The 24,327-nt window shown below is 47.1% G+C and overlaps 1 protein-coding gene across 2 annotated transcripts in view; it reads right to left on the reverse strand.

Moving 5' to 3' along the window:
• The window catches only part of VIPR2 (vasoactive intestinal peptide receptor 2), a 73,867-nt gene extending 49,773 nt beyond the window's left edge, over positions 1 to 24,094 (reverse strand). For both annotated transcript variants that reach the window (XM_053553909.1, XM_053553908.1), the window contains exons 1-4: positions 24,004 to 24,094; positions 21,794 to 21,893; positions 2,866 to 2,973; positions 346 to 443 (exon numbers count right to left, since the gene is read on the reverse strand). In XM_053553909.1, the coding sequence (XP_053409884.1) occupies positions 346 to 443; positions 2,866 to 2,973; positions 21,794 to 21,893; positions 24,004 to 24,066 (369 nt within the window). In that variant the 5' untranslated portion in view covers positions 24,067 to 24,094. The remainder of the gene's footprint in view (positions 1 to 345; positions 444 to 2,865; positions 2,974 to 21,793; positions 21,894 to 24,003) is intronic.
• Between the last annotated feature and the right edge of the window lie 233 nt (positions 24,095 to 24,327).

Here is a 24,327-nt window from a genome sequence, read left to right on the forward strand (position 1 = left end):
GACTCTGGCAAAATCTTAACAGGAATGAAGAAACCTAAATGCAGAAAGAGTAGGACTTGCTGGGAACGTGAATTTTGAGCAGCTGGAGCCCACCCCGGATGTCTCTGTCCCATCCTTGGACACACTGACAGTGTTAAGAAAATGTGCCCTTTCCTGCCTCCAAAAATAGGTACTGAACTGTAGTTTGAAACAGTGATTCCAAATGCCAGGTAGCAGAGCTGAAACAGAGACATTGCCTAATTTGGAGAACATCCAGCTGCTTGGGTGAGGGAAACCGAGTGACCCCTAGGAACTGGGAGTGGAATCGTCCACCTCTGCGCAGGGGGAGATGTGTCTCCAGCCTACCTTGTTTTCATCTTCAGGGTCACTGTAGCCACAGGCATCCACGAAATCTGGAAATATCTCTGACCACCCATCACTTGTACAGTTTTTGCTTATGTTTCCTGGAAAGTAAGGTTCAGACATTTCATCTGCAAGACTGTGAAAACTGGCCACCCTGTAAGCATGGCATCTGGACTGTTGTTTGGGGTCTTAACAGCCCCTTTGTTCTGGTGCCCCTGGCCTTGCCCGGTCTGCTCCCACCATTGCCTCACCACCACAGCAAGAGCCAGGGAGGCCACACTGGGTCACTGGAGTTGGCAGACTGAGGTTCAAATTGCAAAAATAGAGGCAGTCTTCATCTTACAATCTCAATGTTTGTTTCTAAATCCAGAGTGTTCTCTTGTTCACCATAGTGTGTTCTCAGGAGATGACCACACAAACAGTAAGCGACAAAACACTACAGGCTTCAGAGCATGGAGAATGACACCAGGACACAAGCCCAGCCAGCCTAACAAGGGGATGTACTCCATGGGTGTCAAAGGCCTGCTGGGGCCAGGCTTCTCCTATGACCCATACTAGTGCCACCCCAGTGGGCACCTGGTCTCTGCAGCCAGGGAGGGGGACAGAGATGGAGGAGGGACTAGGGAGGAGAATGGAGATGGAGGAGGGATGAGGGAGGGTGACATAGATAGAGGAGGGACTAAGATGGGGGACAGAGATGGAGGAAAGACTAAGGAGGGGGACAGAGATGGAAGAGGGATGAGGGAAGAGAACAGAAGTGGAGGAGGAACTAAGGAGGGGGACAGAGATGGAGGAGGGACTAAGGAGGGGGACAGAGATGGAGGAGGAACTAGGGAGGGGGACAGAGATGGAGGAGGGACTAGGGAGGTGGACAGAGATGGAGGAGGGACTAAGGAGGGGGACAGAGATGGAGGAGGAACTAGGGAGGGGGACAGAGATGGAGGAGGGACTAAGGAGGGGGACAGAGATGGAGGAGGGACTAAGGAGGGGGACAGAGATGGAGGAGGGACTAGGGAGGGGGACAGAGATGGAGGAGGGACTAAGGAGGTGGACAGAGATGGAGGAGGGACTAGGGAGGGGGACAGAGATGGAGGAGGGACAAGGGATGGGGACAGAGATGGAGGAGGGACTAGGGAGGGGGACAGAGATGGAGGAGTGATGAGGTAGGGGGACAGAGATGGAGGAGGGACAAGGGATGGGGACAGTGATGGATGAAGTCCCCGTCCCTTTCATAGGTCAACATTTGTGTGACAGTTTAGCTCTGAGAGCCCCAGCACAGCCCTGACCATGGATCTGGGCAGCCAACTTCCTACAGAGTCCTGTGTGGTGCTCTGGGGCCCTGTGTCATAGCGGTTCGGGGACTTGCTCAGGGTCCGGCAGGGCAGAGTTGGCCCTACAACCTCCAGCTGACCAATGCAGGGCATGTGTGCTCACCCCTAACTTGGGGGATCAGAAGCACCAAAGGTCTTGGCTCCGCAGGGCAGGCATCCAAGTGCCCTGCAGTCTGCATGTCCCCACTGGCCCTCTGAGCCCTGCACAGCCTCTCCCCCTCAGATGTGCAGGAGCCCCACACCCACTCCAAAGGGCCAGGCAATTTCCCTGACCTGAACACAGCATTTCTGTGCTCAATCAGCAGGTGGGCCCCAGGGAGAAATGAAAAACAGGAGTTGTGTCAGAGAGACAGACCAGAGCCAGCCAGGTGCAGAGCATGGAGCAGCAGAAAGGGCTGTTCCTGGAGGTGCCACAGCAGAGGCCACCAGCCATCAAGGCCTCTCCCCTCTGTCCTTTATACTTTCTGTCCTTCATCCCCTCATGAGCAGACCGGGGAAGGGCTGGAGGTAGGAAATGCCAGGGGCCTGATCCTTATAGCTGTCCCTGTTGTCCAGAGGTGAGTCCAGTCCCCCAGGAAAGGACCTGCACCTGGGTCCCAGTAGTGTGGAGCAGGTGGCAGGGCCTGGATAGGAGCCATCCACTGCGTCTGGACACCTGGGCACAGGGACGGTAGGGCACCAGCATGCCAGCTACCGTGATGTCACGTGGTGCTACTGCAAGGGTGGCTGTCTCCCTACCCTGACATGGGAGAGCCCCCCCCCACCTTCCCCCTACGGGGAAAATGTGAAATCGAAGGAGAAAATAACTTCTTATTAAAATTCAGGCCTCTTTTGTGAACACCTGGGTGACGGTGACCCAGTGGGGTGAGGAGCAGCCACCACAAGTGTGGATCTGCTCTGCACCTGGAGGTTCAAGCCCCCACTTGTGCCTGCTGGGTTTTGTCTGCAGCCTCAGGCCCACTAGGCAATGCCAGGTGCTTGCCCAACTCCCTCTCATCTCTTCTTCTTTTGAGTAAAGGTAAAACACATTCGTTCAGTGACCCAGGGGAGACACTCCACCTGGACACTCCCCACCAATCTGCCAGCAGTTTGTGCATCACCTCACATCTCATCTGCTTCAAGTGCCTTTGGGGAAAAACCCACCCTCGGACACAAAAGGCCTAAAGGAACCAGAAAGTGACATGCAGTGTACCTGACTTGCTGTAAAAATTGCTGAACACTTTCGGGCAGGGCACGGTCACCGTCTCCCCAACATCTGCAGGTCGCCAGCATGTGATATTGTCCCAGACGCCACTGCAGGCTGTAGGGACAGACAGGGGTGAGGCCAGGCCCACTGCAGCGGAGGCAACAGAAGCATCACTGAAATATTTTTCTGTGAAACTAACTTTCACCAGCAAAATTGCTTGTGTCTTCATTTAATTAGCTTTGAAGAAGTAATCACCTTGTGGTAAAAAGTATTTGAGCGACACATTGTGCATGGGTGCTTTCTGAATTTCAAGTGAATCACTGCTTGGTTCTTGCTGGTCCACACCTGAGGACGGCCAGGAGCAGAGCACCTGCTGTTCTAGGGAATCTGACTTCAATGACAATTTGCATTGAGTTAAAGCATTTGAGAAGATGTGGTTGATTTTTAGTTGTTAAGATGCCTTATTAATAACAGAATCTTAAGTTACCTTCATGGAGGTATTAAATAGCTTAGTTTGCATAGTATACACTTTGGAACATTTTCAGATCCCTTCTTTGGTCTCAATAATTACCTATTGAGGATAAATCATGCAAATATCTCATTAACCAGCTTCCAGGTGAAAAGCACTATGATTTTAGGTTGTTTAATGCCCTTCTCTGCCTCACAGTGCTAGAATCCACATTTAAACCAGGGACTTCTGGCTCGGTGCCCATAGCTCAGTGGTTAGGGAACCGGCCACATACATTGGGGCTGGCGGGTTCAAACCTGGGCCTGCCAAAAAACAATGACAACTAAAACAAAAAAATAGTCGGGCGTTGTGGGGGGCATCTATAGTCTTAGCTACTTGGGAGGCTGAGCAAGAGAATGGCTTAAGCCCAAAAGTCTGAGGTTGCTGTGAGCTGTGATGCCACAGCCCTCTCTACTGAAGGCAACAGCTTGAGACTCTGTCTCAAAATAAATAAATAAATAAAATAAATAAACCTGGGACTCCTTACTACAGTCCAAGGTATTCATACTATGTTTTGTGACCTCTAATATTTTATCTTTTATTTAAACTTTGCTATTGTAGAAGCAATGTGCTAGCCAGGAAAACCAGCACACACACAATGGTCTTCCTCTCAGATATGCCCTCCAGGCCTGCAAAATAACTGCACAGAAATATCAGTGAAGAATATACAATTGTAGTTTGAACAAAGAAGTGTTTTACAAATCAAGAATACTGATATGTCTCTGAAAATTTGGCCATAAACCAAGTTTTGCAGATGAAAATGCTTTCTAGATATCTTTAATAAAAATGAAAGTACAGTCATTATAAAATGAAAGTATAAATACTGATGCTCAAATCAATACATAAATTCATGCTATTCCAATGTTCTTTCATATTTACAGAAAATGTTGGTTTTCTTTAAATATGTTCACAAGTGATCAACTATGAATGTGTTACCAGAAACCCCAGATCTGAATGTGCTCAGGTGCTCGCTGCTGTGTGAGGATGTCACCTGTGACTGAGCACCTCCCGCTCTGTATGTATGACAGACCCAGCCAGTGTTCTGAAGAGGATCTTCAGGGAAGGAGCGTGAAGGTGTCGGCTTCAGCAGGCACCTGCAGCTCTCTCCACCCCACCCAGCTCTGCTCTTGCTGACCTATTCACACTGAAGGCTCAACACTCTACACCATGAAATGACAAATTTCTCCTTTAATAAATAATTATTGTAGAATAATATTATTTTACTATTCTAAAGGGGTATGTTGATACATAGTATAAACTGTAATATAATAACTACATATTAGACTGTCACACTCATAACTGCTGCTTTGGGAGTTAACAGATACTAAATTCATACCACATCAAGCAACCGCTACATCACAACAGGAGAAAATCCCTGTGTCTGGAGTTCAGCTTGTCACTCTGTGCAGTTTTTTGCTGAGTGAGTCTTCCTCATGTTGGGGCAGCCAGAGGCTGTGAAGACGTGAATATGCAGACTCGAGGGTGCTGCCCCCACAGCTTCAAGCCCCACTGGACACAGACAAGTGCAGCCTGGTGGAGATAGGCCCCACGTCTGCCCCAGTTGTGCACTCAGGGCAGCAGCTGTGCACTGGCAGGTCAGATCACACTCGCGACGTGCCCCCTCTGCACCTGAGAGCAAATATCTCCAATCACCTTTTCCATTCACAAACGCTTGATTTATGTTTAATATCACAGCAGCAAAGCTTGTTCCAGAGACCAGGCAGTGCTGCAAATGTCAGAAAGCACCCTCTGGGCACCCAGGGCTCTGTAAGGCTGAGGACCAGCCTTCCTCGCCCTCTTCATTCAACTCTGATATTTAAGTACCTTCCAGCCTGGGAACCGGCTATAAACACCCATATCCCAGGGGTTCTGGCATAACTTGTCTGGATAGAATTTCAACATTTTTAGGATTCTCAGTGATTCCCTGTGTGCTCAGGGCTGAGGGCCAGTCCCAGAATGCAAGGGATGCTTCTTTCTGCCTCTACAACACCCAGATGTGGGTGCCAAGCATCAGCCCTTCGCAGGTGGGTACTGGAGCACAGGCTGTACCATGGCACTACTGGTAGTAATGGTAGAAACCGAAACAGGAACACCTCCTCTGGGTGCCACCCTCAGCGCTTTGATACATGAACTCATGGAATCACTAAAAACCCCAGAGGCAGGTGGTATTAGTCCCACATCACAGATGAGGACATTGAGATGTAGAGACCTTAATTAAGTTGCCAAGGCAAAGTGGCCACTGAGTGGCTAGGCCTCGCCCATCCAGGAGCTCACATAGCCTCCAGATGCCTTCCCATGGGGTGAAGGGAGGAGGAGCAGCCAGGCCTGAGAAGCATGGTGGGGAGGTCCCCCAGCCCGAGAGCACCGCCCAGTGGTATGTGCCCCCTTCATGCCTCTGAATTACGCAGGCTTCACGTTGGGGGCCTCTGCCTGGCCACAGGCAGCCTCTCTGCTTACATGAGGCTCCTGCCCTTTCTCCTCATTAGTCCTGAAAACATGGATCTGACAATTAAATTGGAAAACTCATCCTAGAAAAGGTGCTTTGAAGGGTGGACCAGGTGCTGGCATTGGTGCAGAGCTTCCCAAGAGGAGGACTTCAAAGGTGACCATAGGGATTCCCAGCAGTGAGGTCTGGAGCACTTTTTCTAGAATGAGTTCTTGAACTTAATTGTCAGTGCTTGTAAGTACCAGCCTCTTGTCCAGGATAAAAGGCAGTAGGAAACATTGGCCCCAGGTTGGAGGGTCGGCTAGAGGCAGGCCTGCTATGAAGGGGCAAGAATACAGAGCTGCAGGGAGGCCTCAGACCCCTGAAAACACCCCCTGTGGCCGGGGGTGCCTGCAGGGTCACATGTGCCCGAGGTCCCGACACTGCCAGACACAGCCCATGGCTCTGGCCCATTCCCAGGACACAGTCTCTGCCCCCAGTGCCAGCGTGGTTATTTACTATAGCAAATTGCACAGAACCTTTCATTATCTAAGGTGACAATAAAAATGCCTCCCTTAAATATATCTTTAAGGGCGGCGCCTGTGGCTCAAGGAGTAGGGCACAGGTCCCATATGCCGGAGGTGGCAGGTTCAAACCCAGCCCCAGTCAAAAACCACAAAAAAAAAAAAAAAAAATATATATATATATATATATCTTTAAAATTCTATACCTATTCCCATGTGTGAATTTTTAATTTAGACAAGTAGTCTGTGCCCACGGGAAACAGTTTCAATATCACACTGCATGTTTATAGGACGGTAGGCAGAGGCCACCCACTAATGCCACAGGGGTACTGATGGGCAGGTGTGGCTATGCTGGGCACAGGTGCAGACACTGGGGGTCCTGTTTTCTCTGTGATGTGTCCATGTGGATATGGGAACATGCCTGGGCCCTTTCCACCTGCTCTGGGAGCAGGTGCCTCTTAGAAGGAGAGTTTTTAAACCACACTAGTCAAAGGTCTAGTTTGGTTTCCTAACTTAACATGTCCAGCTCCACACTTTACAGTTTAAGCTTGGACTTACTTGGACTAGAAGTGTTAGGGTGTGTGCTAATGGACATGGGTTTTGATAAAAACTCCAAATATTAGAATAGAAAGAAGAAAAAAATTATTTTACTTTTCCCACATGGAAAAGGGCCAACATGGTAAAGAGAGGAAGACAGTGCTGGCAGAGAGAACCAGGCACTCTGGTGATTTACCGAGGGTGAAGTGGGTTTATGGCTCCCTCTTCTCAGTGGCAGATGACAACAGGAGGGTGGCAGGATGTCCCAGGCCACATGTGGCTGCCCTGTCTCTCCAGCAGAAGGGTTCATCACTGGTGACATGACTCTGCTCTCGAGATGTGTCTGGGGCCTGACCTCACAACCCTGCTGTTCACTTGAGAACCCTGTAAAAAGTAGATTCTCCAAAGCGATTTCACAAGAAAGATTTACATCTCTTTTCCACCGATCTAGCTCTTTTCAGAAGTTGTGCATAACAGAACTCCTACAGAGTTTAGGATTGATCTTCAATTGTTACTGGGAAAATTGTAGGATTGGATATGTTCTATTTATTTTTCAAGGCCACCCTTTCAAGAAACCTGCATGGGGGAGTGAAGGGTGGGGGCAGGAGACCCTGCCTCATGACGTGGGTGGTGTGCATGTGGGAAGCCTCTCCCCACTGTCCTGTGCCCTCTTCCTCTACTCTAGTCACTGGGGAGGGGCCTGCCCCAAGAAGCCCTAACAGAAGCCCGGGATCCACCTTGACACTGTTGCTCAGGCTCATGTAGGTCACATATGACTTCTCCTCACAGAGGTAGGATATTATTATGTACCAGCATCTTCCTTGCTTTCCCATTTAACAACATAGCAGTCATATTTTTCATGTTACATAGAACACCATCATTTTTAATGGCTGAACCACATTCCGCAGTATGACTATAATATGGTTAAGTCCTCTATTTATGAACCCTCAATATCCCCTATTTAAGATATAAACAAATGGCTATGAAATAACTAGTTATTAAGTACTTAATAGGTATCAAATGCTTGGACTTTTATCTTGTCACTTTAAGAAGAGATTGTAGTTCCTTCCAAAAAAAGGACAAGTTCTCCTTCACCACTGACATTGACTGTAGGTGTGCAGAGAAGGCTTGGAATGAGAAAATGAAGCACGTTTTCACTCCAAAGACAACCAATCACAGCAGGAACTGTCAACGGACACTGAAGCTGAGGCATGAGAGGCTGTCGATCTACAAGTTACACGGCACTCACAGCCATTGCAAAGGGAAAGAGAAACTTTTCCATGCAGAGTTCCAGAGGCCACATCTTGACTGAGCCCCCAGATAGCACGAGTAGCCCAATGGGAAGTAGGTGCCACATCCAGCGTGAGCAGAGGCATCAGTGGGTAGTCTGCCATACACAGACTAGGCCCCATGCACTAGACAGACACCTGACCAAGGCTTTGGATCCAAATAGAGTTCACAGGAAATGTGGAAATCAAGGAAGTTTCAACACCAAAAGCAAATGCCCAGACAAGCCCAGTATGTGGGCTCTGAGGACCATGCCCCTCTTTCCAGGGCCCTGGGCCCAAGGGCCAGCAAGGGTCACGGCTCCCTGGATACACCTTGTATAGTCAGAGCCCAGACAGCACAGTGCTAGAGTCCAGGAGGTGGCACCTGAGAGAAGAGTGTGCCCCTTTCAACATTGCCACATACAAATTTTCACACATTCCAAGGGCAGCCTTTCTGCAGCAGACCTATGGGTGGGGTTGGCCCCATGTACCAGGACCTAGAGCCTGGTGCCCTGGAAGCACCTCTGAGCTGCTGTCGCCCGTAAAGCTGGAGGCTGCTCTTGGGCATCGGCAGACCTGGGCAGCAGGCAGGTGACGTCTTCACATGCCTTCTGCTGTGCTGGGTCTGGGTGGTCTGACAGGTGTGCTGCTGGGTTCTTGCCACACATGGCCAGTGCTGGCACAGGAGTCTTCATTCCTCTGAACTCCAAAGCACTGACATGACAGTTTTTAAGAAAAACTAATTATCCTAATGTACACAGCTATGATTTAATAAAAAAAATAAATAAAAATAAAAATAAAAAAAGAAAAACTAATTATCCTTACTTTGGCCCTCAGAGCCATTGATACTCTATGCCTATTATCAATTTAAATGTTGAACTAAGAAAAAATCATTTCCTAAAGTATAGTGTCCTTCCTCTATTGTCACTTGCTCTGACCCACGTCCTCTTAGGCTGGCTGACCCCCCTCTCCAGGTCTCACAAAACACACCAGTCTCACTGCATAAAGGGATGGCAGGGCAGGTGGGCAGGGAGGGCAGGGCAGGTGAGCCAATGTCTTCCTCATGAGCCAGGAGACCCCAGGAGTGGCCAGGGTGCTGCCCAATGCTGCCCTGAGGCCTAGGAAGGGGGACCCTCTTCAGTGCTCCCCTCCACCTGGCCTCCTTCACCAAAAAACTCTCCCTCAATCTGGCTACTTTACAGTTTTTACCTGTGGGCCAGTTCTGCTTTCAGAGCCCTGGGGCAACTGTACCTATGACAGGCAGGATCCCACGGTTTCCCCATCTCCACCAGACTCTGACTTTCTGCTTAGAGACCCTCCACATTGGCATCATCCCTGGACACCTGGTGTCAGTCTGGACCCCTGGGCCGTCACTTCCCCGCTGCCTGAGCCAACCACACAGAGCAAGAAGGAGACTCTGTGTGTTTCTTGAGCTCAGAGTAGGTGTCTGAGACAGGGACGTTGCCTGCCCACCAGCGAGATGCACTGCAGCGAGGCCTTGGAGGCTCCATAGCTGCACCCTGGACCCATGTTTCTATCTGTGATAAAAAGGGTCTCAGAGTGAGACTGAGGAAGCTGCACAGGATGCTGATTTGACCACAGCCCCAGGCAGGGTAGGCTTGAGGACACTGGTGGACAAACCCTCAGTCACACGTGGAGACTTTAAACACTGGTTTGTGCTATCATGTCCTCGAGTGTCGGGGGCCAGTTATAAACAACCCTTACACTTGGCCCTGCAGAGTCCCAGCTACTCTGGACACAAACAGTGATTCTACAAATTCTACTGAGAGAGGTTCCTTCTTGCTCTGAGGATGCGTGTTGATCTTAAAATGCTTTCCCTGAAATAAGGAGAGCCACCCCCAAGCATTAGCCAGGCTTTGGAAACTGCAATCAGGAGTGATGACGATGACTGCTTTCAACAGGAGCAGAGAGGAAAGAAGCCTTCCGGGGAAATACCCCAAACTACAGTCTATGAAAATGGATGGCAGAACGTGCTCTGGACGACATGGAGCACAGGACGGGGATGTGCCTGCTCTTCGCAGGACACAGTCAGTGCTGACTTAAAGTGGCCATGTGCTGGAGATGGCATCCGGGCACCTGAGGGCTGGCTGAGGGATTTCAGAGACTGGAGCAGCTTGAGGTGTGCTAACAATGCCTTTGTCCACAGAGACAGAAACCATACAGGCTGCTGGGGGACAGGCTGCTCTTGGTCCCATGGAGCTGCTGGCTCAGGCATTTCTGGAATCCCCCATTCCCCAGCAGTGGCTGCTCCACAAACCTTCCTGACATGCAGCTCATATGAAAACTCCCACTTCTCAGGTCTTCAGGAGTCTTGGCCTCCCAGGCTGTGCTCACTGACCCTGCTCTCCCCCTTTAGCCCCTTACTCATGTCCACCTGCCTGGGCCACCCCTCCTCCCACCTGGCTGAGATGGATCTGAAACCTGTGAGCTCCACACAGTTCCTCCACCTCACTGCAGCCCAGCGCCAGTCCTCTAAGCTCTAGGAAATGCTTCCTTTCCCTCCTTGGAACTTACACAGTGGATTGCGTGGCCAGGGACAGAGCTCATGGGGGATAGATGTCTGTGTGCAGCGGTGAGGGGCATGTGGCCTCCATCAACACCCATCCTGCCTGAGGAGGGCCCAGGCCTCCAGCCCCACGCTGGGGGAAGCGGCAAGAAGGGGCCACAGGTCAGGCTTAGGTGATCCGAAAACCCCACTAATCATCTTCAGCAGGGGGTGAGGTTGAGGTGTAGAAAGCAGGACAGCTCTCTGCAGATCCTTGAGAGCATTCTGGGCACAGCGCTAGCTGTCCAAAGCACAGTCCCAACTTCTAGACAGGTCACATGGCCTCTGAAGTGACAAGGGGATATTACAGCCAGTGGAACTGGGAGGAACCATCAAGAATGAAGAACACAACATGAGGCTTTCAAGTGTCAGATATCAGTACAGGCCAGAGAGAAGAAAATGCTAATTTCATAAGAGTTGGGATAAGAAAAGGAAATCATGATCCCGGAGATGGCCTCAGTTTGTCAAATTAAAACAGAGATGAGGCCTGAAGAACCTCTGACCAGAAAAAACTAGTTAAGCCTCATAAGTGATCTCTATCTTGCTTGATTTGCAAATGTAAGTGAAACTTAAATAGAGCTGTCTCTTGAAAATGCCTAGATTAAAGGAAAACAGAGTTTAAGCTCAACTGATCAGAAGTAGCAAACAAACTTAGTTACTAACTGGGGGGGTCCCCGGGGCTGTATGCAGGCAGCACTCACATCTTCTTCCCTTTACCTCTGCATCCACCTCTAAAAGCCTCTCCAGTGCATTCCCTGGGAGGAGCCCCAGAACTATTTCTGCATGGAGCTGCCCTATTCACAAAACATGGTTTGCTTAAATAAATGCTTTAAATTTTTATTGTTTCTTAGTTTACCTTTTAAACAGTTTGCTGTCAGAAGTGGGAGCTGAAGGAGGCCCCTGCCAACCCCAAGAGCTATGAATAACCTGGTGTGGGAGCCTACTGGGATCACTGTGCTCACTGCTTCTTCCAGGCATTTCATAGTCCCAGGGTAAGTCCTGACAGATTTTCAGCTGCACAATTTCCAGCCCAAGCTCTCCAACTTTATTTGAGGACTTTTTATTCTAGAGGTCAGACTGGGTCTGAGAGGGACTGGACTAGGCCCAAGAGAATGCTCTGGCGTCAGGGGCTGAGCTGGGCATCCGACGGGTAGCAGACTGGGTCCAGCTGGAACCAGTAAATTGGAGGACAGAGTGTTATGGACTTGTCAGAACCTCAGCAGTCTGGGGCTCCTCCACCTGGAACTCAGCTAATTTTGTGCTCAGAAATATGGAGCCTGCGCCTCTCTAAAGAAACAACGTGCCTCAGGAAGACCACTTAGGGTCACAGGAGTCACAACAGGGACATCTGATTCTAGATGAAATGATTCATCAGTGGGCACTTTAACTAAGAAGGAATCCCGAGTGCCTAAGAAACAATGGCATACATTTTTTGATTGGTATGCAGATTTATTTTTAGACAGAAATATAGCTTCTCCCAAGGAATCTTCTCCACAGTGTGCTATTAAAAATTATCCTGAATCTACCGACCTCTTTGATTTCTTGCCTTTTCCATATGAATACCCTCAAAACTAACTTCCTCTAGACATTAGGTCCTTCAGTGAGCTGAGAGTAGCCCCAACAACTAAATTCAAACCTTGGCCTTGCATGCAACTGGGAGCTATTATAAAGACAAACACCTGAGGCTGAAGAGGAGAAAGACCAACTGGAGATAGACCATATGTCTCCTCAGCCACCCACAGAGAGCACGGTCCACATCTCCACAGATTGGCTCCTGCGAACAGGCAAGTGTGCTTGGAGCAAGCATCACATCCTTTCTCTCTGCCTGAGAGATGTCTAAATCTTCAAAATGCAGATTTCAGGCAAATGACTCATCAGAGTAGGGAAGAGAGGAACCTTTTAGAAATAAACAGGCAGAGGAAAACCCTTAACAATCTTTCCTACAAACACTGATAAAGGGCTGTAGCAATCCGGACAGGCCACCCTAATTGGTTAAGTTCACAGTTGGATGCAGGTAGGAGTTTCAGCTGCTGTGCTTAGTACACAGCTGCAGTTTCAGAGCAGAAGCTGGGACTCGGAGTCTCTATGGGATTGTCCAAGCCTGCATAGGCCCGTCATCTCCCTATCCTGCTGCGTACATACCTCTGGGTGCTGTCATTACAAATACTGTTAAAACACTCAATTTAAAAAAAAAAAACAAACACTCAATTTTATTGGAAATTACATGCTTATGTAAATCAAATAATTAAGTCTTTTGGGGGGGGAAGAAAAGGATCTAACACAAATGGTTTTCAAGTTTGCATGAGCTGAACGTAATATATGTATACTAATACACATATATTAGTGAAAACATATATCCTACCTAGCTTTGACTAGTCAAATAAACCCATGTTGTCTGCTACAAAATTTGTCAGCAAGAAAAATATCATGAGATGACATATAAATTTTCTTAATGTTATGCCTACCTAAAATAGTTTCCAAACTCCTTTTGAAAACTTCAGACTTGAAAATTATACTGATTTAAATTAAATTTAAGTCAAGTGATAGACCTTCATTAAATATCTAGATCACACACAAAGAAGGTAAACTACTAAAGCATTAATTCCTGCACAAGAGTTTAGACTTGACTTGAGTACCTGGGGCTTCTTATTATAGAGAAACTAGAAATCTTTAGGTCTTATGGTAAGCATGCCCTGTGCCTGAGGAAGGATACGATATTAAAAGCTATGATATCATGTCCTTTGTAATTTGTATTAGATACTAAGATTACTAAGAATTTATATGGAATCAGAAAAAAACCCAAATAGCCAATACAATGCTTAGAAATAGAAACAAATCTGGAGGCATCACACTACCAGACTTCAGGTTACAAAACAAATCCTTAGTGATCAAAACAGCATGGTACTGGCACAAAAATGGAGACGTAGATCTATGGAATAGAATAGAGAATCTAGAAATGGACCCAGCCATGTATCATCTTTTGATCTTTGGTAAGTCTAACAAAAACATACATTGGGGGAAAGAATCCCTATTTAACAAATGGTGCTGGGAGAACTGGCTAGCCACCTGTAGAAGACTGAAACTGGACCCACACTTTTCACCACTAACAAAAACTGATTCTCACTGGTTGAAAGATTAGAATTTAAGACATGATACTATACTATACTAGCTATAAATATACTAGCAGAGAGTGCAGGGAAAATGCTTGAAGATATTGGTCTGGGAAAATGTTTTATGAGGAACACCCCCTGACAATTGCAGCAACCCCAAAAATAAATTACTAGGATTTGATCAAGCTACAAAGCTTCTGCACAGCTGGGCACTACAACTAAAGCAAACAGACAACCTTCAGAATGGAAGAAGATTTTTGCATGTTATGAACAAAGGCCTAATAACTAGAATCTACAGAGAACTCAAATTAATCAATAAGAAAAGAGCAAACAACCCCATCTCTTTTTTTTTTCAAGTTATTTTCCTTTTTTTTTATTGTTAAATCATAGCTGTATACATTAGTGCAATTGCCTGTACCCATTCTAAGATGCACCATAGATGTGGCCCCACCCATTACCCTCTCTCCACCAAAACCTCCCCCCTCCCTTCCCCTTCCTTGGCCTTTTCCCCATAGTCTTGTGCTATAGTTGGGTTATAGTCTTCATGTGAAAGCTATAATTTAGCTTCATAGTAGGGCTGAGTACATTGGATACTTTTTCTTCCATTCCTGAGATACTTTGCTAAGAAGAATATGTTCCAGCTCCATCCATGTAAACATGAAAGAGGTAAAGTCTCCATCTTTCTTGAAGGCTGCATAGTATTCCATGGTATACATATACCACAATTTGCTAGTCCATTCGTGGGTCGATGGGCACTTGGGCTTCTTCCATGACTTAGCAATTATGAATTGGGCTGCAATAAACATTCTGGTACAGATGTCTTTGTTATATTGTGACTTTTGGTCTTCTGGGTATAAACCTAGTAAAGGAATTATAGGCTCAAATGGCAGGTCTATTTTTAGGTCTCTAAGTATTCTCCAAACATCCTTCCAGAAGGAATGTATTAGTGTGCATTCCCACCAGCAGTGTAGAAGTGTGCCCTTTCCTCCACATCCACGCCAACATTTCTGGTTTTGGGATTTTGTTATGTGGGCTACTCTTACTGGGGTTAGGTGATATCTCCGAGTAGTTTTGATTTGCATTTCTCTGATGATTAAGGATGATGAGCTTTTTTTCATGTGTTTGTAGATCTTGCGTCGGTCTTCTTTAGAGAAGTTTCTCTTCAAGTCCCTTGCCCACCCTGACAACCCCATCTCTTTGTGGGCAAGAGATGCGAACAGAAACTTCTCCGAAGATGACAGGTGCATGGCCAACAAACACATGAAAAAATACTCATGGTCTTTAATTATCAGAGAAATGCACATCAAAACCACTCGAGATAACACCTAACTCCAGTGAGAATAGCCCACATCCCAAAGTCCCAAAATACCAGATGCTGGCATGAATGTGGAGAGAAGGGAACACTTCTACACTGCTGGTGGGATTGCAAACTAACATAACCTTTATGGAAAGAAGTATGGAAAATACTCAAAAAACTAAAAGTTGACCTGCAATCCCATTACTAGGTAAACAAAAATCATTCTACCACAAAGACATTTGCACCAGAATGTTTATTACAGCTCAACTCATAATTGCCAAGTCATAGAAGCAACCCAAATATCCATCAACCCATGAATGGGTTAAGAATTGTGGTATATGTATACCATGGAATACTATTCAGACATAAAAACAATAAAGACTTCATATCTTTTATGTTTACCTGGATGGAGTTGGAAACATTCTTCTTAGTAAAGTAACTCAAGAATGGGAAAAAAAGTATCCAATGTACTCAGTACTATTATGCAAACAATATATAAAGACTTACACATTCATATGAAAGATAAAACACAAATATAGAAGTGTTCTTCACTTAGTTGCCTTCTGGACTCAACAATAAGATTGAAATTTCCTCCAGATATTAATGTTTTTGTGTTTTTGTTCTGTTTTCATACTCTATACCCAGAGTCCCCTTCAAGGATACAACTTGAGATGAACCATTCAGCCTCAGCAGTACCTTGAAATAGAAGTTCTTGATACCTTAACAGCTTAATAAGGAGATGTTGGCACTGTTATTGATTAAAAAGAGTTTCTATGTTAACAAATCAGAAATTATTGTTCAAAATTTAAAGGCTCTTGAACAAGTACGAGTCTCTCATCAGAGAGGTGCTGCCTCCTTGCTGGACTGATTTAATGGGTTGGCTCCAGGCCCCTGGCCCTCAGTCCCAGGGGATTGTTCAGTTCCTACCTAGGATTCTCCCACAGCCACTGTGTTCACTGCCCCAGCATGTCGTCCCCTCTCAGGGGTTCCACTCCTTACCAGTCAGTTATATATCGGATGATGCCATCGGGACTGGACCCAAGCCTAGGATGACTCTGCCAGTTTGGATTACAATGACCTGGTGACCTGACACCCCAATGTCACTGTTGATGATGATGACACCTACATGTCCTTCCTTTCTGTGACCCGTCAGCAGTGCTCACTGAGAGCAAAGCTGTGCAGTCCAGTCACGCACTCAGCTGGTTTGCTGCAAGTGTGACCAAACACAAGTTTGACAAAATAAATCAAATGGAGCCGAGGCTGAAGAACCCTTGTGCAGACACAGCTAGGGAGGCTGCGTGAATGACTTCAACCTTGCTTGACTTGCAAACATAAAGGAAACTTGAGCTAACTCTTGAAAATGCCTACATTAATGTGAATTGGAGCCTAAGCTCAACCAATCAGAAGTACCCCAAAACTTACAATTACATGACTGGAGACTCCCCAGTGGGACAGGACAGATGAGGCAGCTGTGTGCCTGTCTTCTGTGCTTTACCTCTGCATCCATCTGCAGAAGCTGTCCTGGGGTGGAGCTCTGGAAACACTTCTGCCTTGGAGCCAACAATTCACAACAATGAATAGTTGTGTGTCAAATAAACTTTAAAAAAGTATTCTACTATGCCTCAGTTTACGTGTTTTAATAAGCTGAATGAGCAAAAATTAAACAAGGAAAATAGACAAAATCTTAGTTAATGCACATTGGGATGTTCAAAGGAGCACCATTAGCTCTGAGCCAACATTGAGAAGGAAGACATTTCTCTTCTAAAATACACCTTTCTGCCTCCAAACATACCAAAGACGGTTTTGGAAAAAGAACATTTGACTATGAGTCCAGAGACCTGGGGTCTATCACCAACTTCAACTTGGATGAGAATCTTGAAAATTCTCTCACATTTTGGGCTCCACATTCCTCACCTAGATGGAATGATGGATGATTAAGTCTCCAGGGTTAAGTCTAGGGACACCCCAATTCTGAGTGACACAAAGGGAGTCCTTAGTGGCCTCCATTGTCTCCTTTGCCCCATCTCCTCTGAGACTGGACTGTGGTGTGGTTGCTTCACTAACATGGCCTAACATGGCCTCAGCCAAAGGCCCCTTCCTCTGCAGGGACAGGTGGAGCTCTCAGCCTGTTCTCTGGTCAGACTCAGCTAGCAGGGAGGGGCCCCACATGAACTAGCAGTGGTACTGAGAGATTTGGGGACACCAAACTCAACCTGTGACCTGAAAGACTGATCATAGGTGAGGGAAGATGACAATGAACATGCTTAAAGGACATGGAGGTGCATTTCCCCCATCATGACAGGAGCTACACAGTCACTATGGAGTAGGGGGAGGAGTAGGGGCACCTCCCAGCAGGGAGCTGCCACTCGGCCTGTGGGGCTGGAAGGGCAGGCAGTGGAGGTGGCCATGAGCTGACAGGAACTAGATGGAACAAACAGTGCCAAGACCAAGGCACTGACTGGCAATCACATGGACAGAGGGTTTTAGTAAATTACCAAAGTGTTAACTGCCAGCTGACTTATGACTGAAACGTTTTCATTTGTGTATTGGTAGTTTTTCACCTAACTTCTTTATGCCTGGTTTCTGATTAAAGATAAAGTAACTCCTTACTCATTTTTCTGTCACTGTAAATTTATTATTCTCAGCACACTGATGTCACTGCATATTCACATTCCAGGGTCCCCTCAGGAGCCCCTACCCTGCATCCTCTGACACAGACTGATGTCACTGCATGTTCACACATGGGGTCCCCTCAGAAACGCCTGCATTGGGTCCTTGGAGTCCGAACCCACTTCCTGACAAACGGGGCCCCTGTACCATCAGTTCTGCTAATACTGAAGCATTTGCATTCAGGGATACGGCTACAAAATCACCAGATTTGGGGTTTCTCAAGGGGAGTGGCCAGGATCTGATCAATTCCTCATCACCCACCCCCACTGTGTGTGCTCAATAAAACCTGCTAAACAAACCTCCTGGGTGAGAGATTGGCCAGAACACCAGCAGGGGGACCACAGGATGGCATCCTTATCTCTCATCCCATGACATAAGCCAAACTCAAGAATAGGGGCCCTGGCCATGAAGACGTTGAGGCAGTCACTGGACCATGACCTAAAACATCCCACAAAGCCTTTGAGATGAAAAGGCTCAACCCTTATGTCCTGTCCAGGATGCTCTCCTCAAGTCTTAGTCTGTTTTCTGGTGCTCAGGACAGAAAACCTGAAACGGAGTGATTCACACACAAAAATAATGTATTTCTCTCAGTTACCAAGGGTGGGAACTCCAAAGTTGAGGGTGTTCACCTGGGGAGGGCCTTGTTCCTGGTGCGGCCTCTGCAGAGCACTGAGAGGCTGCAGGTGGCACATGAAGGGTGCCACATGCCAGCTCTGGTCCCTCTTCCTCTTCTTCCTGTGACAACTCATTAATTGAACCCAGCGGCCTGTGAACAGGCTGGCCCACTCCCCAGGGCCCTTCTCACCCAACCACCTCTTAAAGACTAAGAACTGATCTTAGGAGTTTAAATATTAGAAGAAATGTAGTTGAAGGGGACAATATCCACACCATGAGGTCAACAGTCAAAGCCATGTAAAGCCAGAGCTATTGAGAAAATGAGGGGCAGTGAAGGCACACACTGGCATCACCAAGGCAGCAGTGGCAACATACCCAAGATAGCCACTGCCACTGGTAAGAGGCTAGAAGTCCTTTGGCCACACACAAGTAGAGGCTCTGTGTGTGTGGCGAGCCCTGAGCGTGTGGGTGGCTCTGTGGCACCAGCCTGGGTCTCGGCCTCCTGACAGACCTCAACACTTGGTGCTCAGGCAGGAGCAGACTATGCCCAAGGAGGAGGAGGAGCAGACTATGCCCAAGGAGGAGGAGATAATAGCACATTGCAAAACCTGAGGCTTGTAAAGCAAGGATACTACAGGCCCCCACACATAAAACCACTGAAGTGAGGATGGCTGGAGCTTTTACTGTCACAACTGTCTGGAAAAGGAGCAGCCACTGATGACCAGCACCCACTAGGTGACCCAATTGGCCTTCAAGGGTACACAAGGTGTGTGCAGGGAGAGGGGCCCCCACTACATGGCAGCACCCACCTAGCCCACCTCTGGAAGGAGGGATATGCAGCTGACTCTGGTGCAGACCAGCAGCAACTACTTCACGTGGCCTTACAGCCTCAGAGCGACAGTGCCATACCCCAACCACACGAAGGGAACTGGCCAGGTCTTGGCCCAGAGTGCCTCCTGTACACATCAGCAAGATTAATTAAGCTTAGTTGTGAATCAGTCCTAAATCACAAAGCTCTAAATACCACCTAAACTTACAACATGAATCCTTCAAGAGAATTTAGAATTGAAATTAGCTTCTGTTTGGATCAGTTAGGTGTTTTATTTTTTTCAGATTCAATGTGTAATAAAGACAAAGATTTCCATGTCAGACTTACACAAGTTACCTCAGCTGAATTAAAAACTAGGATTTTTCCTCATTTCTGGTGCTCTCTTCCACCCATTTCTTAATCCTGTGGAATTTAAAAGTGGCCATTACAGACCTATCTCGTGCCCCACCTCCCTCTGCTTTATGATGAATGTGTGCACCTGTCCTGTGGGCCCACTCATCCCCCCACAAATGTCTGCACTTGGCTCTGGCTGCTACAGACCCTGCTTCCCATCACTTATATTATCTTCATTCTGCTAACGTTTACTATTTATATCCCTGGCATTTCAGCCATGCATATTTCAGAGAGAAAAAAAGCCTTGAAACTCAAGTTGTCTCTGCACAGAAAGGGGCCAGGGCCTAACCCTCCCTGAAGGGCAGTGGGCTCAGGACCACGCTCTTTTGATAAGTCAAAAAGGTAAAATGTGTCAGACACAGATATTTTTGCTGTAGAGCTAATGTTGGAAATAAGAGTGTTGGATACAAGATGTCCAAGAAGAAAACCAAGTGATGTGTTTCCCCACAGCACCTGATGAAGGGCCGTCTCAGGGTCTCCTTCTGAACCTGCCGTGTTCCTTCTGCTCTAGCTAGTGCAAGTCGCATGACTTTTGCAGACTCCATCCTGGGAAGCCATGGCCCAAGATGTCTGAGGTGGTCCACACAGAGATCACCCTCTCAGATGGAGCCCCAGGGAATATTTCCAATGTGCTGACCACCTTCCTGAGTGTGCACTGAGAGCCATTGGCAACCCCCCAGGCAGCACTGGCCACAGAGGTCTGCATAGCTCCTGTAGAACTTTTTTCTCATGTATACTTGCAAACTTTTAAGAAATTGGAACACTTTACATAAAGTATGCATTTCTGATGTTCTCTGAAGACAGGAAGCCGGGCAAAATTTGGAAACTGCACTACTCATGGTAATGGCGGCTGGAGGTGAAGAGGACTGTCTCCTGCCCACCTCACCCCCTGCCCTGAAACTAGATAACTCTAAAGACTTGTCTCTTTTCAGCTGAACATCTCAGCTCTCTGAATCTTCACTGGAAATAACAAGCCAGCAGCCACCTGTTTCTGATGCATGTTTGTCCGGTCACCCAGGGCACCTGGTGGGCAGTTTGCAGCTCCCCATGGACAGTACAGTGGAGCTGAGCCACTGCGCTGCCTTCCTCTGCACAGTGTTCAACCATACAATCTGGAAGCCATGGCCTCCAGAACTGTGTGTGCACTGCAGAATCATAGTTCTTGAGAGCTGGAAGAAACCCTGGGCCAGCACCCTTAGTTCAGATGAGGAGATGCTCAGTTTGGCTGCTGGTAGCTGCTGAGCCTTGGCGTGGGGTCCAAAGTGATGTGTTGTAAGCACAGAAACATTGGTTTCTAAGACTTAAAGGTCTGAAAGTCTTACAAGAATGAGAATGTAAAATTTATAACATGTCAAAATGATTAAGATTAGAATACATTGGGGTAAATAAAATGTATTATTAAAATGAATCTCACATGTTTCTTTTTACTTATTTTAACCAACGTGGCTGCATTCTCTGTCTACTGGCAGTGCTGGTCTGTAACAAAGCCACAATTGAGGCCCTCTGTAGGACAACAGACTATTTTAACACAGTCTTGCTTTGATAATTTCTTTCTTGAAGAGGATACAATCAAGACAAAGAGCAGACAAAGAGAAAGCTGAGGGACAAAATTTTTGCTACTATTTATAGATTGGGTGCTATCCTGGGGCCCTGAGTCTATAAACAGGTTGTGAGCAGGCTGGGTCGAGTGCATAATGTCCCAGCAGGCCTTCTGCTGACCCAGAGACAACAAGCCTCATGTTCACAGCGCTCACAATAGGCCTGTCTTCAGCAACATGGGAGTCCCATTTTCCTGTTTGCGTTCTGTTAAGTTTCTACCATCCTAACTGGACCAAAATCATCTGTGATATAACTAAGAATTTAAAATGCAAGAATTCAGATAAATGTTTATGCCCTGGAAAACCAGAGCTGCTTTTGCAAAGCATAAGGAAGCCCATGAAATTATTTTAGTAACTGTTGCTGTTATCTTAAACCATGGAAACTGTTACTGTTAAGGATTAAGGATTTTTAAAAAAAGGTTTGTTTGAAGACCTCACTGATAAAATACTATGAGTTGTACTAGCAGTTCATTAACAAACAGTGGAAAGCTACCCTTAAAAAAAAAGTGCCGGTGACCTCAAAGCACAAGTTACTGAGTGAGTTGTGAGATATTTGCTGGTTGGCCAGTATTACCACCGAGCCTCCCACCTTACCTTTGTGATTTTCTGTTTGAGACCTCAGAAGCCCTGCACATTTTGCTTCTTCTTCCTGTATTTCTAGATGAAATCGGCACTCTGGGTGAATGCTGTTCACCTGTTCAAGTTAAAAGAAATAGAAATAACCAAAAATTCCACAATAAGAGGAAAGTCAAGGAAAAGTTCTATAGAAACAACCTCATAGTTCTAAACTGCATCCAAACTAAAATTTGTTTAAAAGCAATTAGCTTCATTTCTGGCATGGTTATTTTTAAAAAAATTCATTATTTACTTTGTAAAGGTATTGGAAAACAAATACAAAACTTAATGGAACATTTTTGTTTTCTATGCAGGAAAATAAACCCACTACAGGCAATAAAGTTCTTCAACCCAATAATCTCTCAATATTCAAGAGTCCTCCATTCACAGCCCTTGATTTGACTAAAGTAAAACCATGTTTACTTTGCAGACCATTCTTAGTGATGGTGCTATATGCAGTTGCCTGCAGGCTCCATCCCAAGTGCCCACAGGAAAGACTTGTGATAAAGCAGCCTGAGTTTTAAATCCTTCAGGACACATTTGCGCTTAACCCCATAGATACAGATAAAATTGTACACATTATGACTTTAGAATTTGATGTGAAAGAGCTTTTCAAAAAAGATGAGAGGGGTGAGTAGGAAGGCAGTCAGGACCCATCAGAGAACCAAAGATACTACATGAACAGTAATTAATACTGTCTGTTAACACATGTAAAAGACACAACTACATAATGTTCAGTCTTAGAAGATGACATTCCCTGATCTCTACTTTTACAAAAGTTCAACATTCCCACCTTCTCCCAGCCCCCCAAGTATCCACTCTGTACACTGGCGCTGCCCTCTGAATCTTGGGCTCTCCCTCTCTTCCCCTCTTTCTTCTTTAGTTTCTGTTTCTTTCTGTCTGATCAAACTCTTTTTAAGTAGTAACTAAAAGAATCATTCTCTAGGTGTATTATGGGTATCTACATTTAGTTATCCTACCACTGAAATAAATCAATTAGAATTTCAACCAGGAATAAAATTTCTAACAGAATTAAGGGCAGAACCTTAATCCTGGATACTTTTACCACATTTACCTCCATTTAAGAAAGACCTGGGTCTGTTTGTAGCTCAGTACTGGACAACCACCAACCACAGAGACGCCTGGTTTCAGGTGCTCTGTTTTAATACATGACCATTAAGTCAATGGTTTAAACTTCATTATTAGGGACATTATTCCTTAAGGTATTGAAGACGCTATATTATCTGACATTTCTGGAATGCAGAGCAATGATTTTCTTCACTACATTTTAGAAAGTAAAGCAGTTGTTGATCCTAACAATTACTGATGCTTTTTAACAATTGGATCTTGCAAAGCAAGGGCCTAGCTCCCTCCTTGCACACTTGGGTCTGGCAACAGCTAGATGGCTCCTGCCATTCTGGAAAACCCAAATATCATCCGCAGCCACGACTTTGCCTAAGCAGCTCCACCCAGGAGGCCTAAGGGAGGGGAAGTATCATTAAGACCCACCTCGGCTGCCGTGCATGCGCATCAGCGGGAGAGGGCATCAAGAAATAAGGCTCAAACTTATTTCTTAAAAGATTTTCAGATAAAGGGAGTAATTCTTGGGAACTACACACTGTATCAAGGCATTAATTTAACAAACTTCAGCGAATCATTTCCTCGGTGCTCTTTTAAAAAAACAAACTATTTCCAAAGAGAAACTTTTTTTAGCCACACCATACTCCCTCGACATACACGAAAACAGACACAAACCAGGGATACGTACGAATAGGGGCAAGAAGTGTCTGAAGACAAAGCAAGCTCCGATGTCCCATTAAGGGCGAAGCCCTTACACACGAGCCCCGCACACCTGAGAACCCGAGACCCGAGACGCAGCCGGGCCGCCCATCTCTCGGGGCTCCGGGAGGAACTGGATCCGCAGGCAGCGCTCCCTGCACGGCAGGAAGGGGCAATCCTGGACCCCGCGGGGCCGGAGCTCCGCGCTCCAAGGTCTGAAGCGCCCCAGACGACCCGCCCCCTTCCTGGGCCAGCCGGGTGCCCAGTGTCCCCGGCCCGTCCTCCGAGCTCCGCGCTCCGGGGCTCGGGAGGCGGGCGAAGCCCGGCGGGAAGAGCGTCCTTTTCTGGGAGGGAGGACGCCTATGAGTCCTGGGAGGGTGGAACCGGGCAAGGGTCGCAGGCCCACTTACCGGGGCGAGCAACCAGCCACAGCAGGTCAGCAGCGTGGGCGGCAGCAGTACGGGTGCCCTCATCTCGGGATCAGCCTGCTGGAACCCCCAGCGCCCGCCGCTTCCCTCCCAAGCTTCCTCCCAAGCTTCCCTCCCAAGCTTCCCTCCCGCAACTCAGGCTCCGACAGTAGGAGCGCCGCGCGTGCAGCAGCAGCTGCTTCTGCTCCCCTGCGCCCGAGAGCGCACCCGCCCCGCCCCGCCCCTCGCCGTGCCCCTGCCCTGCCTCGCGCGGTAGTCTTCTTTCTCCCCAACTCCCCGCTCCCTCTCGGTGGTCCTCTGACCCCG

This window comes from Nycticebus coucang, chromosome 11, assembly GCF_027406575.1.
Source record: "Nycticebus coucang isolate mNycCou1 chromosome 11, mNycCou1.pri, whole genome shotgun sequence".
Taxonomy (NCBI): domain Eukaryota; kingdom Metazoa; phylum Chordata; class Mammalia; order Primates; family Lorisidae; genus Nycticebus; species Nycticebus coucang.